The 17441-nt window shown below is 33.4% G+C and overlaps 1 protein-coding gene across 3 annotated transcripts in view; it reads left to right on the top strand.

The window, feature by feature from the left end:
• Positions 1-17441, top strand: part of LOC145664624 (uncharacterized) — a 289506-nt gene that overhangs the window by 189749 nt on the left and 82316 nt on the right. For 2 of the 3 annotated variants that reach the window (XM_081731448.1, XM_081731446.1), the window contains 2 exons: positions 158-244; positions 7990-8130. In XM_081731448.1, the coding sequence (XP_081587574.1) occupies positions 158-244; positions 7990-8130 (228 nt within the window). The remainder of the gene's footprint in view (positions 1-157; positions 245-7989; positions 8131-17441) is intronic. The other variant, XM_081731447.1, reaches the window with a different exon arrangement.

Genomic DNA, 17441 nt, shown 5'->3' with positions numbered 1-17441 from the left:
AAGCATATTTTATAAATATCTGGCTTAGTTTCGAAATATTAGAAATTGCTTGTGCAACATTCCGCTTGAGTTCACTTTGCACGTCTTCTTCAAGGAAAGAAAGAGAAATCGTAGGTTTCGGAGCTGTTAGTGTCACGGTTTGTTTTGTTTCTTTCAGGTCTCCAACTCCTCGAAAGCAATCTCCCCGAGAATTTTCTCCAAGACGTAATCCTCCTCGCTATCCAGCATCTCGCACTCCACCCAGGTAAGAGAGAATCTCTTACAAAAGTAAGACGGGAGGGTGTAGTTGTAGGAACCTGGATTTTTTCCCCCGCCTGATTGCTGTAACAAAGTTGGAAATGAAAGCAGGTCAATGTAGCCATTGATGAGTTAACTGTATTGCAATTTTGATACGCCGTTCCAGTTAACTGTACACAGTTTCTTACTTCTATTTGTTTTTGACACACCCTCGCTGTGAAGTAGAGCAAAGGTTTATTTTGTTGGATTTGGTAAATTCTTCACATCTCATGATGATACCTATATACCAAGCAAAATTAGAAACGAATTGACAGAACGATGGAAAATTGTCCTGAGAAAGGAAGCCATATCACAAGACTGTTAAGATCACTAAGAGATAAGCCAATCATAAACACATTTTCAGAGTGGTTTGTCAATCGAGGTGGAAGGAGCACAGCGGACGCCTCAGCTGAATAACAGGGCAATCGTTTTCTTCCAGATGTCAGTTCGTTTCGTATTTTGCTCGAGTATAATTTGAGTTATGCTCAGTTGAATTTGTCTTCTGTGTGAAACATTGCACTATTCAACTAAGATGTGTTCAGTTTTAGTTCGCTGGTGTTTGTTCTATTCTAAGATAGATTTTACAAATGCATTTCATCTTTGTTTTTGTATTATTAAATAAATTAGAATTTATCTTGTGTTGTGTTGTGTGTTGATCTTAACTTATTTTTTTCTGTTCCATATCTCGTGTAATTCCTCACATTAAAAGAAAGAAAGAAAAAGAAAAAAAAAACAAGTTTTTGCCATTGTAACGAGTTGTTGCTGTATCTCCCTTACAAGTTTTACTCTTAAGTTCGAGAATTCCATACGCTCCTAGTTTTATAGTGCGATTGCAGAATTACAATGGAATCAGTTTGCCAAACTTTTCATTTGTTTGAAATGAATTTTTTGTATCTTAGTTAGCCCCCTTTCTAGTAAGAAATTTTAAACAAATCTAAGGCTAGTGTTATTTTCTCTGTTAAATGTTCCGTTAAAGGATGGTTTACAGTAATCATAATTTCAACTTCGTAAATATGTATTGTCCTTTTGCACAAGAATGTAGTAGTTGACTTGATTTATAGTGCAATTATCTTTCAGTACTAATACATAAATTATTTCATTTACTTGAATTGGACGTGTTAAATACTGTTATGATTTAACGTCAGATATCGTTTAGATATAATCAGCTTTAGTACCAGTTAGCTTCACGTTTAACACTTTTTATATTTTTACAACTTACATGATTTCGCTCTTTTACTGTCGATAAGACTGATTTCCGAATGTAAGTACTATTACAATGGAATATGGTGATGCAGTGCAGGTGAAAATTATAATTTCGGTATTATTTTCAATCAAAATTTCGATTTCCACCGTTCATGTTTTTTAACTTGGAAACTAGCAAACCAGTGTTAATTTAATTTTCTTTGAAAGAACGTAATTTCCTGTATCTCATGAAGTTTGTATTTCAATTGGATAATTCGTTTGGAAGTTATTGGAATATTAGCCTGGCATGTATACTCATTTTTACATGTGGCTATACGGAACCAAACTTCCGAACGCTTGGATATACAGTACCTCCGTTTGCACAATATCATTGTCTGTTAAATGTATGGAAAAAATATATATATCAGTGTTTGTATCAGAAATAATAGCGAGCGTACTCAATTCTCACTGTAACCAGCTGTGACCTTTCTGTTCTGTGTATACAAAAACAGTTTTTCACTGTGTAGTCATGTTAACAGAAGATATAACTCCCGTAATTGTTAAGAATATTATGAAAGTTGTTTTTCCGTTCTCAAATTTTCGTTATGCCTTCATGCGTGTTGTCTTTTGGAATTATATTCTGCATTCAACTGTAGATTCACGTGTAATGTGTCTTTGGTGGTCATTTCTTTCGAGATCGATAATGGGAAATAGTAAATCAGAAGGAAAGATTGTGAAACTTTACTTTCTTAGTAGCTCATTAGGCTATTATATTCAACGTAACTCATTTTTGTAACTCGTTCGTTCAAAAATGATATATAAGAGTGCAATATTAACTAAAGTTATTATTCCCAAATGCAAACGTTTCGGCAAAGCTTTTCCATCCTTAACACGGATCCTTTCGGGAAACTCATGTTGCTGGACGAAGTACATCTGTTGGTTAACCTATCCTATGTACAGTAACTTGTGAACTTCTAGTATTAATGTTTCAACCAAAATTTTTCTTGAACCTCTAAGCATTTTATTTCTTCACTAACTTATTAATTTGAAGTCTCACGTATTTCACATGTTACATTTTCACATCACTAGTAAACATACTTGAGAGAAGAAAAATGACAAAATTTTAAAGATGTGCCTTGAATTTTGCCTTTTTTCTCCGTTTAAGCATGTTAACCAGTGCAATGAAAATGAAACACAGGTGAAACAAGTGATATTTCAAATTAATTTATCAATTATTAATTGCTAGCTTTACTTGATACATATGTTAGTGCTCAGGAATAGAAGCTATAGAGATACAAGGACAATTTCGTTAAAACGTTAATATTGAAAGTAAGTAACTGTACACAGCAAAGGTTAATCAGTAGTAATGTAATTCTCGTCCAGCAACGATAGTTTTCTAGAGTCCTTACTGAAGATGGCAATAACATTTTACCAAAACATTCATTTTTAGAATTGTAATTTAAGTGTTTTTATTAGTACAGCTTTTAGATAGTATTTAAAATACATTTCTATAAATTATTTAGTGACGTAAGAGTCCAAGTTTTTCTTTCTTCGAAATATTGCAAAACGAATGAATGAATAAAAATTTGTAATATATATATTTTTAAATACTTTTTCAAAATGCTAGAATCCAAAATTATGGTAAGTGTAAGTGAACGGCTAGAATTCTCATTTTGCAGTCGAAAAGTTCAGGCTTTGGGTTCGTGACATACTATCCTGATTTAGGTTTCTCCAGAAATTCTCCTCACTGCAGGCAATTGGATCATAACTTGAAATTGAGCGAACAGAGTAAATTATAAGTTAAATGCTTAAAGGAATGCTCCGAGAGAGTAGTTGCAATTAATACATCCAATATTTCGTACAGTTCGTTATATTTCTTCCGTGCTGCATGAGGTTAACAAAATTACTTCGTACTTTCTTATCTAAATCGTGGAGAAAAATACTTCATCACTATGTTAGTTAACATAAGAATTTATTGAATTTGACAGCCATTATTTAGTTAATTACTCCATATGAAAATTCCCTTTATATATATATTTATTTATATATATTAAATATTAGCTGGTATGACTTCCCAGAGTTTAATGAAACAACCGGTGCTAAACATGTTGGTAATTATCCACAAGTGCGAATAAGGTACAATGAATACTAAAGTAGCAGCACGAAATTAGTAAAGTAAATTCTAATTCCTCTTTGGAAAAAGACTTTTGTCCGCCGTGACACCTGGATATTTCCTCAAACAGAACTAATCCTATGAACTAATTATACGTAACTACAATTTTTAATTGTGAAGTTTTTGGAGTAATTCGCAAAAATATTCCAAACTTTGAGAATATTTTAACTTCTTTGTATATATAATTGTCGTTCCAAAATTTTACCATAATATCCCAATCCTAATCCAAGTTCCCTATTTCCGTGCTTATCGTCAGACTTTTGTCCTTGTGTATAAAGCATCGAATACGTTTCTGCCCATTAACTTTGAAGACCTTTGCAAAAATTATACTTTCCAAATGTTTTGAAGGATTTAAATAGTAGCATTGCAATCCTTATATTCCCTGATATGTTCTTTGATTCTAGTGTAAATAGTTCTCTTGAATATAAAGGCAGCACTATAGAGTTGACATTAGGGAAAACTAGTCATCTGAAAATTACATGTTATAATGTATGAATCTTCACCATTGATTCTAATGTAAATAATTCTCTTGGACATACCATATATGAATCTTCGCCCTTTCATTTTACTTCATGAGCTTTGTGATTTGAGCAAATTAATTTCATATAAACTAAGGTGTTTTCCTTTTTAATAGATTTCACGCTAAGTCATATATTTAGCAAGCTTAGACAATCTGTAAACATCGAAATATTGGGAAAGGAACTCATTTTGAAACCATGTTTGGCTTGAATAATTTTGATCCTAGTTGTGAAGGACCTTTAAACTGAATCAAGCCATCCTTTAATTGTGATTTTTCTCATAACCAATATTTTTTCAAAGTGGGAAATTAACTCTCTTCTACTGCAGGTCTAATCGGTAGGATCTGAGAAACGTTCAGGGCGTTGGGATTAACTAGCAACTTTTGAATAACTGTTACATCTCAGCAGTTTTTTAATGCTTTTTTGTGTGTGTTTGTTATCGAAGCATCACAAAATAAAAAGTACATTTTTGAGTTCGGTTCAGCATTGTTTTGTTAATCTACAACTAACTGTGCTAGCGCTAATATCGCTTGGTTAAAAATGGCGACGGTACAGGAAGATGGAGGTAAAAAAAAAAGTAGACATTAATTTCAAAACCTCAAGCATCTCGGAAAAAGTACAATGACTTACACGTAACTTGACATTCTGTATCAGTTACAGGTATTCGAAGCATTCTCTGTAAGTGTTAAAGTTACGAAACGGTTTAGATTTAAAATACAGGCTCTGGGTGACTTTCTCTCAGAATTTATTTAATGTTTCGTTCCTGTTTCTAGTGTGAAATGGCTTCAGACATTTTTTTTAGTTTGTTGGTAAATAAATAAATTTTCTCAGTATTAAACTCGATCATCAAGGTGTTTAATGTCACATTTTGTTATATTGCTCAAAGAACAGTATTGAAGTTAATAATTACTTGTTTCTATAATTATTTTTTATGCAATTAATTTCCGATGGGTGGGATCCGAACTTTTTAAAATCTTCGTTCAAACTTTTTCTTTAAGCTAGGAATGCATTACAGTTCGGTAAGTTCTAGATGAGTAATAAGAATAAGATGATGTAAACACTACGATAAACACTTCATAAACACTTCATATTTAATTAATTGAAAATTACTGATCCTATTCACTTTGTTATTCCCTTTTCCCTCTTCTTTCACATCAAATGCATTGTTCCTAGGTGTTACTAGTCTCCAATATTAAACTTAGAATATCACTCAGCCAAAAACTAGTTGAGGTATATCTATTTCTAGTATAAGCTACTTGAAGAACTGTATTACAAAAACTTCAAAGTACTCTTGCTTCTCTACACCTTGTTACGGATTCGTTTAAAAATCATCTGGCCGTTTAATGTTCGATGATCGCTGTGAGCGTTGTCAAGAGGGCAAGAAAATAAGAGGTTTAGTGGAGAAGCCTGTCTATCCATGAAGAAAATAGGCGAGAGGAGTGAAACTTAGTTTATTCCACATGTTCCCACGAAGGTCAATGCGCTATTGAGAACAATTCTGTAACTTCATTAAAGATTACAAAGAAAACTGAACAATGCTATGAAAGAAAACTGTCCTGCGACCATTATCACCTCTTTGTCACCTGAAGAGTACCGCCCCTTTAATTTATTTATTTTTATAGAGGTATGGGAATAGTGGGAAAGCCAGGTTGCATCCACAGTTACAATTACGTACACAAAGTCATTTGTCGATCGCTCAAAATGACGCAATATCGCTCTTAACTCTCCACATGATGATTGTATGCTCAAATGTTGGTGGATAGTAACTCCAACACTTTACTGGACATGGGCATTGCCTCAGCAATTATCTTTGCCGTAATACACCAATCGGCTAAAATCATGTCATGAATCACGTTGATTTTGCCTGAAATTGTCATTTTATACGGCCTTCCGTTCCTGAACGCATAATCGGTTCCAAAATCTCCATGTCTGAAATTGGAACCCCCAATTCTTTCTGGTCTCATAGAAAAGGACCTTGTCCCCAAATGTTCACATCGTGACTCCATGGCTTTCCTTTGGGGTTTTATTATTGTACGAAGTGATACTTGATGATCGGTGTCAGTTCGATATTGAAAAAGTCTACATTAATCAGTGGCATGACTTTCTTAAACCTGAAAAGAAAGAAGAAAATACGTTAAATCTTCATAAAATGTGTACCTGAAAGAAATATTCTAAGATTCTATTATCAAAATTAACCTTACTGTACAGAAAGTGAGGACCAAGGATTTATCAGCATCCCTATCGTATTAACTTTGTAATTAATTCACATGCATTCTATCACCTCTATACCTTTGACCTGTCTTGACAGTGCTAACTGCATTTAATAAAAATTTGACGACTAAATTATTTTTTGAATGAATCGTTAACAGGATACAGAAGAGCAAGATCTGTACCTTTTAGGATCAGTTATCGTACAGTTTGTGTGTATGTAACATTGTGATGATAGTAATAATTATCGACTAGTGATGTGTGTGTGTGTATTTTAATTTTTTGCTTACACTTTCTACAAGAGCTAGTTAAAAGGGAACGGCACGGTAGTGATAAGGTAAAGAACAGATGAAAGTAACCGAAATAGAACACTGAATATTGTAGAACGGTAGAAGCAAAAATGCCAATAAAAGATTCACAAAATTGTAGTAATAATTTTATTACAACAGTTATGATTTCACATAAATACAAGTTGACACCGTAAGTAGTTGTTTAGTTAGGTAATTTTTGTTTTAATATTAATAACTAGTCAGGTGTGGGAACAGCACATTTTGATATAATGGAAGAAGGGGATCTTAACACTGACAATAAGGTTATTTATCACAGAGTTTAGAGCCTATTCTTTTCCGTACTTAGCTAATACGTACCAAGCCCTAAATGCATTCCTATCTAAAAGGCTTTATGATATCCCCAACCACCAAACACTCATCAGTTACTTGCAAATGGTAATTGAAATAGATAATCACTAGTTTTATGGGTGTCAGGATTGTTTTGCAGATCTACTGTTTAATGATTAGAAATACTTATTTTTAGATTACAGAATTGTGTAAGTTCTAAAAAAAAAAAAAAAAAAAAAAAAAAAAAAAAAATACATTGGGTAATTTTGATATTATTTTCTGATTTATCGGTAAAGAAACAGAAGAAAAGTATCATATACAAATTAAACCAATAGCCTCAATTTACATTTTCAAGTTTTTAAACTGTTTCTAGTGACATTTTCTTCCTTTTCTATTTTGTACCAACATTTTCCTTTTCTATTTTGTGCCTTAAAATAAACCCTCCTTATTCGCGTTGGTAAACGCAACTAAACCCCATGAAATGTGGAATATAAGATATTTCGAAAGAAAGAGGTAAGAAGAATGTTATTTTAAAATTTTATTTTCATGTGTCATATAACATTGTATCAGGTTGTTCGAGCGAAACATGTGTAACATTTATTTCAATATATAATGAATAAGAAATGCTACAAAGCCGAAATGTCTGTATATTTACAAGTAATGTTTATCACCGTCGAAGATAACGCTGTCAGAGCTCCGGAACCATGCTGACGTCAGAAGGAGGCCACTCGTAACATCATCAGTAATGCTTTAAATTGCAGCTTTCATCTTATCAAAGTTATCGTTGCGCTTGTTTTCCCAGGATGTCAGCATGCTTCCGGAGCGCTAGCAGAGGATCATCGATAGACATGGACATTGAACACTACGTACAGATATCGACATTTCAGTTTGGTAGCATTTGCTGTTTATTATATGTTGAAATAAATGCGTTACGCGTGTTTGAATTAGGACAGCCTAATATTATTACTACTTCGATCAACCGTAGTACATGTCCAATTTCTCTTTCACGTTATAGATACGAACGCAACTACAAAGATAATAGACAGGAGTACGAAGCACCTCAATATTATGAAGTGGAGAACCAGTATGGAGGTGGCAGAAGAAGATACAACCAGAGGAAAGAATTCGGAAAAGAATATTTTGGTGAAAACTACAGGTACATACGTAAACGAAATTGTTTGTTTTATTGTCCTATAGTTGTATTTATTGCCAAGGATCTTTTGCATAGATTGCTTTCATATTTCCAAAGCACTTTCTGTTGTGCTTTGTACAGACTGTTGTTAATCACAACTATTCACTTTTTATCACCATTATGTGCCATATGATGAAAGTTTTTGTGTGAAGTAGAAGATAACATTTTGTAGTTTATATAAGAATGTGAACATAATTTGCAATGTTGTTTTTTCTTGTTAGTTTTATATATATATGCATTTATATTTTTGATATTGGAATATTTCTTCATGTTGGTAAGTACAGAAACATTACATATTTAATACACATAGTAGAATATATTTTTTTAAATATGCTAGTTCGAAAATACATTTACTGTGATGATCTGTGATATACAGTAAGACTGAATTGCTTTTTTGAATGCACAAGTAGTCTTGAATCATATTGATTGCTAAGATACTGGTCAATTGATAATAGAAGTAATGTGATATCCGTATTACATATTAAATATTTTGTTCTCTGTTCAAAGTGATATCATTTTGTAAATGATTTTCAAAGTGAAACGAATGAACTTTGAATTATATTAGTAAGAAGAAAGTGTTTCTGCCGTTCGAAAGCTATGACAACTTAAATCTTCGTTTGGTAGCTGTTGTTATATATTTCCAGTGTAGCATAGCTTGTCCTTTATAGTTTAAAGGAGATTTTGTTAATAACATCGTAAAATGCGTGAAGAAGATATGAAGCTGAGGAAGAACAACGATTTATGAAATCTATTCCAAATAACGAAAACAATTTCATTTGTACATACACAGTATAGCATAACGTACGAAACTTGTGGTATGCTTATAGAGACTGGCTGAAAATTTTCAATTGCATACTAATTAGCAGACAAACAACATTCTGTTATTGTATAAAATTCAGTGATTCACATATTAGCTACTATTGAAAGTCTTTCTTGCCATATAAATACGTTATTACTAATCATGGACTTACAAATCATAAACATGTGGGTTATAGTTAAGTGCCTTCATATCAACTAGCAAAATAATCGATATGACGAAATTGCATGCTAATCTTTTAAATAAAATGAACAATACAAATGTTAGTATTAAATGATGAAAGGACTTGTACTTCCAAATCTGTAATTCCAGTAATTATGAATTGTCAAAAGACAAAGGCATTATCTGCTTTCAAACATCATGTAAAACTTGTTTTTCTGGTGAACTTTTAATCAATTATTTCGTTCCATGTCTCTGTCCAATATATCTAAGTCGTTCTTTGACTGTTTCTCTCTATTTGAAAACGACATAGAAGATTCATAATATTTGTTTGGTATTTACATTCTAAACATACTTAAATATCCAGTGTATATAATTTATGACAATTGTCGTTAATGGCATAGTTCAAATTAAATTTTTAATGCTAAAAACTATAATGAAAAGGTTTGTATTAAAAAAAAAAAGAAAATAATAAAAACACTCAGTTATGCATTTATATATATATCACACTTTTAAAGTGTTACCTTCTGTGCAAGAAAGTGAAAGTGTTAGTATGTGCAAGACCAAGCAAGAGACTTCATGAAATGAGAACTGAACTTGTGAATTGCGAAAGAAGATCAAAAGCCAAATTTGCATAATTTTGGTTTTATGTGATAATTTTTCTGTGATATTTATTTTGTATACGACAGATGAACTCAAAGAGAACTCTAAAATGTATATATTTTTTTAAAATTTTGTGTGTGTATGTGGATTGTATGCATGTGTGCTCTTGTTTGAATGTGGTGTGCATGTATTCCTATATGCATAGGTTAATATGACCAAAGAAGTAAGTATTTTAATATATAATTTATTTATAAATATTATAAGCCTTGAGTTTTAACTTTCTTAGTTTTTTTTTTTCCCTAAATCTCTGGGAATATATAATCTTAAATTTGACTTCAGTTTGTGTACTGAAGAACTAAATTTGAATACATTAATTTGTTTAGTTATGCAGTTGAAAGGTATTTGCGTAATGACAGCAGATGAAATACTAATATAATTTTCTCCGCTTACTTTCTGCGCACATTTGAAGGGATACAGTGGATATGTTCATTCTTATATTCGGTTTATACGCGTTTGCTTCATGGAAATTTAGATACTTGACACACTGTAAATATACTGTTCTTGATGTGGATTTAATTCTTCGCGTCTACATAAGCATTGTGTTAACTGCGCTGATGTCAAATTTTACATGATCACAAAGGTATTGTGACTAGGACAAAACGTCAATTTATTTATTAAGCCGTGTAGACTACCACGAAGAAAAACTAATGCTGTATGTACATGGATATTATGAAATATGCTACATAATTATCACAAAAGTATTAGTGACATTTAAAAATAAGTTTAAAATAGTTAAATGTAAATGAAAATATATTTTTGGCTATGAAGGGCATATCTTTATTTCTCTCAGCATTTTAAAATATTCTTAAATGGCATATTTAAGTTTTTTTTTTTTTTTAATTTATTTATTTAATGAACCAAACAAGACTTTGATTTGACCAGGGGTGATGGGAGATGTCTCAAAACCGGACAGTGATTGAGATATTTTCGGTCATCCCGACAGTTCCGCAAGACAAACTTCGGAAGACTGTGTTCATCATTTTATTCTTAAATAAAATTATGTTAAAATGAGTTTGGAGTTAGCAAAACTCCAGCATACACTCTCTGTCAATTGCAGATGAGAGTGAATATGTTTTGCAAGTTAGCAAGAGTGGGGGCGCGGTGGCTCAGTGGTAGAGCGTTCACCTCCGGTGCTTGGAGTCCCTGGTTCGATCTCAGCTCGCGCCGTGTGTACTTTGTGGACAAACACCGTGTTTGTGGGTTTCCTCGGGGTTCTTCCGTTTCCTCCCACTCATTCCACCATTTCACTCATCTCTCATCATCACAGTTTCCTTTAGCCTAACCGGCATAACCGTGGGACGTAAAACTTTTCATTTCATTTTTGCAAGTTAGCAAGACAGGAAGGGAGCGGGAGGTTAAGTAGGTAGTATTCCTGTCTAACTGAGGTTCAGATAGATAATCTCTGTGGTACTAAAATACATGTACATTTGAGATTTATACGACTTGGTACAACTCAAGCCATAGAATCAGGAAAAAACTAGAAATAAATACGGAGTTGATGCTTTCCGCTGCTATAGTTCGAGAGTTCAGGTTACTGGTTAGTTTAACTGTACTAAGTATCTAAACATGATTATTAGAGTCCAGACATTTGGACACTAAAAGCGTGAAAAATAGATACGTATAATTCGAAAAATAGGCACTAAAATCTAACTTGAAACAGTGATGATAAACTGGAATTAAGTCGTGAATACTGTTTAGCTAATTTAGAAACAATATGATTTGCAAAAACATGGAGTTCTTTACGTGTATATCTAACAAATATATTATGAGATTAGACAAATTAACACTAATCATAAGTAGTCACTAATAATAGTCATAACTAAAACGTGAAATTAAAGCTGAAATATGGGGAAATATAAAATAAATTTAACTTTTAGTTTGGTTACCACTCCGTTAGTAGTGGCACGAATGGAAACTGTCTAACGGCTACGAAGGATGATTTAAATAAAATAAAATAAAATGAAGGCCTTTCATGGGTGGCAGTTTCATTTCACTCGCCCTGATGATTCAAGAGTTCTGATGCTCCTAAGTTAGATTGCGCGATTTTCTGAACAGTCCGTATAAATATTTATTTTCAAGCAACGTATATGTTTCCAACTTGGTCCATATCTCTTTGAATACCTTATTGGTGTTCCATAGCGATTTCTTCAGGTAAATATTTTAAATAATTTCAGTACGAAGAAAATACTGCTTATATTTTATTTCATTATTTTAAATAGCAAAAGAATATTTTTTTGTAGTAACAAAGATATGGCAATATTGATACATGAAAATCAAGTATAGGTGTTAAGAAACATCTGATTTCAATACATATAATTTGCTCTTTAGATAAAAATTATTTAAAAAACATTATGCTTTTAGATAGCAGAAGTATTATCTTTCAGATGTACTTACAGTAGTAAATATCAATACTAACTTGTTCACTGTACACATGGTCATAGACTACAAACATTCATGCATTTAAAACCAATTATTTTCTACTTTTTTTTTTTTTTTTTTTTTTTTTTTTGGTCCATATTGTTTTCCAATATAGTCATTTCTGTGCTTTCGTCGCGTTTAACTACTACATATAAAATTTAATATTTACTTCATTAAACAAATAACATCATGCATTCTTTGAAATGAAAAATCGCCTTTTAACACACATAAACGTAATCTAATCTAAACATTTAGGACCAACATGCATTTTAATCAATGGCATAAATCAGAGGTGGAAAACATCTAACCTAATTCTTTCTGTTTTCATTAAATTTTTTTGAACTACAGTATGATAATCAGAAAAATGGATGATTGATTGCGAATTATAGAGTATCATGAAAACCAACTTCATAATCCATTCTAAAGACGAATTAATTGAGTAGCAGCATAATATAAAACGTATAGATCCACTTCGATGTGACTTAAACATAATTTTGATGCGTATTTCATGACCGAATTACAATTTCTGTTCCCAAGATTTGTTTGTTTTAATCTCTTGACTAAGTCCCGAGTTATCTCGAGTTTTTAATTCGTACAAAACATTACGTAAAATCCCGAGAATATACGGACATCTTGAAATATTCTGTAAAATTTGTTTAAACTATGGATTTGCACGTTTTGTTGTATTATTCCACTATATTACGGTATCCGGGCTCGATCCTCGTACCTTCCTGATTATGATTTTTGTCCCTGTGAACGGCTTAGCCATTCTATTACGATCCTGGGTTCGATTCTTGTCTGTCCCTATTCGGCAAAGCCATTCTATTACGGTACAGCATTGCGCTGCCCGGTACGCACCATCCTTAACCGGCCACCGCGGAGAACTCTTTACTCTTTGCCCCCGAATAATATAGCCTTGCACTGTTTCATTAAGGGGTTCAGAAAGTTCGTCCCCGCGACGATCGTTCAAGGAAGGCACGATACACCTTACCGTAATGGTCCAGATTCGGACGGAATCACCTGGGAGGAGACCTAAGGCGTGTTATGGAAAATAGATGAGAGCATCACCTACTTTCATGGATTGATCACAAGCAATTCAACAACCACGTTCTCGTCTCGTCATGCAATCTGCGAAAAGAATGAACTGACAAACTACATATTATAGTGCCATTTATTAGAAATGAATAAACGTACCTGTAACAAATATGTTTCTTACATTAAGTTGCCCCAGTTACGTAGCGAATTCGTAAATATGCTTTACTATTACTCACAAGAACAGTTTTAGTTCACCATAGCGCGCCTATATTCGCGATCACGTTATTAAGTAGAACACTAAGTATCCGACGAATCCACTCGTAGAAATTGTCCTTTCTTCCAATTCAAGGAATTTAATAAACAGTCTTTCCAGGCAAACGTGACGACAGCATTATGTTGCGATTTCTGTTGAAGAATTGACTTGTTCTGACATTTTTCGTGTTAATCGGTGATCAGGAGTCCATTACCTTCAAGTGCACCTTGCCAAGTCCTTTGCTTTACTCGTAATCTCGATCACGCCCCCCTTGTCGTTATAAAGTATTACTTGGGGCTGATTTACTTTAACAACGACTTGCACAACACTTACGAAAAATACTAGTTTCTCATTATTATTTTCACAGATCATTTATGGAGCTTCAAAGAAAGCTCTAGTTTTTCTAAAACATAACATAATTTAAATCATTAAAATGCTTTCTGGCGTTGAGATAAAACTATGATCAGCGAAACTTGCTGAGTCATACTTCACGCACACACACTAACACCAAAACCAACTATTGCGTTTCAAAACTCTCCATTCTTTCCTTTTCCTTTTCTTCTACTCTCTCTTAGCACCACCAGGCGGCAGCACAATCAATGAGAAGCATATACCACACAAAGCGTACAAATTCAGATGAACGTCACATAATGCACTAACGCAGGATTTGCGTTTAAGCGAAAAATATATTAAGCAAAATTTTGGTACAGTTACAACTAGTTATATTTATAGCTTGAAGATGGTAACATAGCGCCATGCTGATCATGTTCACTTTCACAATGGACTAACTGTTCACTAAGTTCAAAGGTTAAAAGCTAAGGAAGTAGATTATTGACAGTTCATTGTTAACTGTGTTCCCTGAATTATTTTTCTTCATTGTTTGGATTTTTTTTCACTGTATTGAAAGTGGATCAAAAAGTGAGAGTATTGTCAGTGGCATCGAGAAAACTATTATTATCGAGATTTGAAAGTGACTTATTTTTAAAGCACTATAATGGCAAACCTTAAAAATTACGATAGGCAGTAACATCCATTGACAACAACTGTTAAAATTTTATAAATATAGTTAGTTTAATATTTACCGACATGTGAAAAATAAATGGTAAGTTAAGGGATTAAGTAATAATTTACTTATACATTATACTAAGCATTACATTTCATTTAAATGGACATTTTAAAACTAAACATTGAATAGTGTTCCTTTGTGATATCCACGCGCTATAATAACTTAAGGATGAACCACAATGTAAATTATGTCACTGCAGAAATCTATTGTATTCTCGTAGAACAACGAAATATTGCATTTCGTTGCACTCCCAAAATGTATAATCTAGCTTTACATTGTTATTAAGAAATTGAAAATCTACAGAAAATTAATCTGCTCACTGCTCCCTTTCTATCTAATACTTTGGGATCTACAAAGAGCTATCTGGTAAGCTAAGAAGGAATTCAATAGTTTCTAACTTCACTGAACGTAAAATATAGATAGCAGTCAGTGCAGAATCATCAATTTTTTTAAAGCTAATTTCAGTTTTTTTAAGCAGTTCAAAGGTCACCTTAAAACTATTTGATTGAAATAACTAATATTTTAACTGCTTGAAGGCTGTACAACAACAAAATTTTAAATATTTATTATTAAAAAAGAAAAAAAAAAACGCTAATTTCCTTAATGTCTTACAACTCTTGAACCCTAAGTCTTTTCATATTAAACAAGTGTATCGAGATTCATTCAGCATAACCATGGGAACTTCACATTAAACATATGTTTTGGTAAACGAAAAAATCTATGAAAATTATTTCGGGTATTAAAATAATCATCGGTTTCTTTGAACAATTTTTGTTGAAAATAAATATTGTAATTAATAAAACTGAATATCTAGAACCAAATAATTTATTAAGAAAGCGAATTTCCTCTGTTGAAAATAATTGAAGAAGATGTGCTTCTACGAGGGCTATCCAGAAATAACTCACGCTTTAAATTTAAAAAAAGACGCAAGTGAAAGTAGAAGTTTTTTTTTATTATATACACTTTGAAGTGATACTCTTACACTACTTTTCGAAATAGTCTTCGTATAAGTTTAGGCACTTATCATAGCAATGAACAAGTTTACGAAGTCCAGTGTCGTAAAAAGTTGCCGCTTTATAACTTTAACCATTCCTACACGTCAGTCTGTAGATCTGCGTTGTCAGCAAAGCTCTGCGGTCTTCAGGTCTTCATGTGGGAAAATAGTGATTGTCACTTAGTGTGAGATCCAGACTGTATGGTTGATGTTCAAAAACCTCCCAATGAAAGGCCTGTAAGAGTTCCTGAGTCCGTTTGGCCGAGTGCAGGCGGGCGTTGTCGTGAAACAGCAGGGCTTACGCACTCAGTTTTCCTTGGCGTTTGTTTTGAATTTCTCTTCGCAACTTCTGTAATGTTTCACAGTATTTTTAGCGGCAATTGTTGCACCCCGTTCCAAAAAATCGATTGTCAATATACCTTCCCTATCCCTAAACAGGGCCCATAAGTTTCCTTGCAGATATGATTTACTTTTATGTGAACTGGTTTGTTTCCACTCCATGACTTTTTTTTTTTTCTTTCTTCAGTTAACTTGCTTAACTCAGGTCTCGTTCCCAGTAATGGTACGAACAATAAAGGAATCGCCGTCTTTGTCATAGGCCTCACGGAATTCCAAGAGGGCTGCCATCCGCTGAGTTGTGTGTTCCTCTGTCAAAATTTTCTGGACTCGCCTTGCCCAAACTATGGTATCTTAACTCGTGGGTCGGAGCGTCATGCAATAAGTTCCTTTAAATTTGCGGAAACTCCAACGAGAGCTCTGCTATCGTAAATCGACGATTTTCACAAATCTTCTCATTGATTTTTGCAGTCAGTTCATCTGTCATAATGTTCGGACAGATTACGATGTGGGCGAACGTTTCGTGAACGTTTGTGCGGTCATCTTTGAACGTGAGGCTCTAACGCCTCACTCCATTAATTAATTTATCATATCTTTATCGTAAACTTACCATAAGTGTCGGTGAATGTCAATCGGTTTAGTGTTTTTCGGCAACAAAAATCGTAGGACCAACCTCACTTTATAACTGGCAGGATTTTCAATCGGAGCACTCTTGTTAATAATGTATTATGAACAGACCAGAAGCAACAAGAACTTCACACGTCTACAACTGGATGCGCACTGAACGGGCGGAATTTATGCTGCATGAATCTGGTAACGTAATGATCTTACGAATGACTTAGTCTTCTTAAACTTCCACGAAACACTCACAAATTTACAACAAATTATAAAAATACAATATGAAATGAAATCTTTCAGTTTAACGCCCCACAATTATGCCTTTTGGTAAAGGAGATGGATGATTAAGGCAAATGAAAGACGATGAAAAAATTGGTGGTAAGAGAATGTGGGAGTACTCCGAGAAAACCCACGGGCTTGAGGTTGTCAACCACAAGTTTCGATGTCCGCGAATCGAACCAGGGATCCTACACACTCATGAAGGGGAGAAAAATGACTCAAACCCCTCCTTTATATCATCTGATCGGCAGGTTTTATTCCTTGTGCTGTGTTCTAAGAATTGGAATAATTGATAATCAGTGTTGGTTATTTCCAGTGAATATGTAATGTGAGGCAAGACTTACCATCCCAAATGTTTGTCTTTTCTTTCTTTTGTTTTTCCATTCAGTCGACTTTGCAGACTGGTCTGGCATCAAGGTACAATATTACACGTTTTTGGTTGATAAGAGCTGGATGTACTTACTTCAAATTGCTTTCAGTAGATAGCTGCCGCTATAGTATAGGACCTAGTAATAATTTTGGGGAATTGAAAATAAATAGAAATGGTAGGAAGTCTCAATAGGACGTGTAAATAAAAATGCAATCCTGGAGTTACTGTTTCAAGAGAGGGTTTTTACAAAATGTCGAACAATTTGCA

Source organism: Thermobia domestica, chromosome 11, assembly GCF_964235325.1.
Source record: "Thermobia domestica chromosome 11, izTheDome1.hap1.1, whole genome shotgun sequence".
NCBI classification, from domain to species: Eukaryota; Metazoa; Arthropoda; class Insecta; order Zygentoma; family Lepismatidae; genus Thermobia; species Thermobia domestica.
This window is presented reverse-complemented; position numbering and strand designations above follow the sequence as displayed.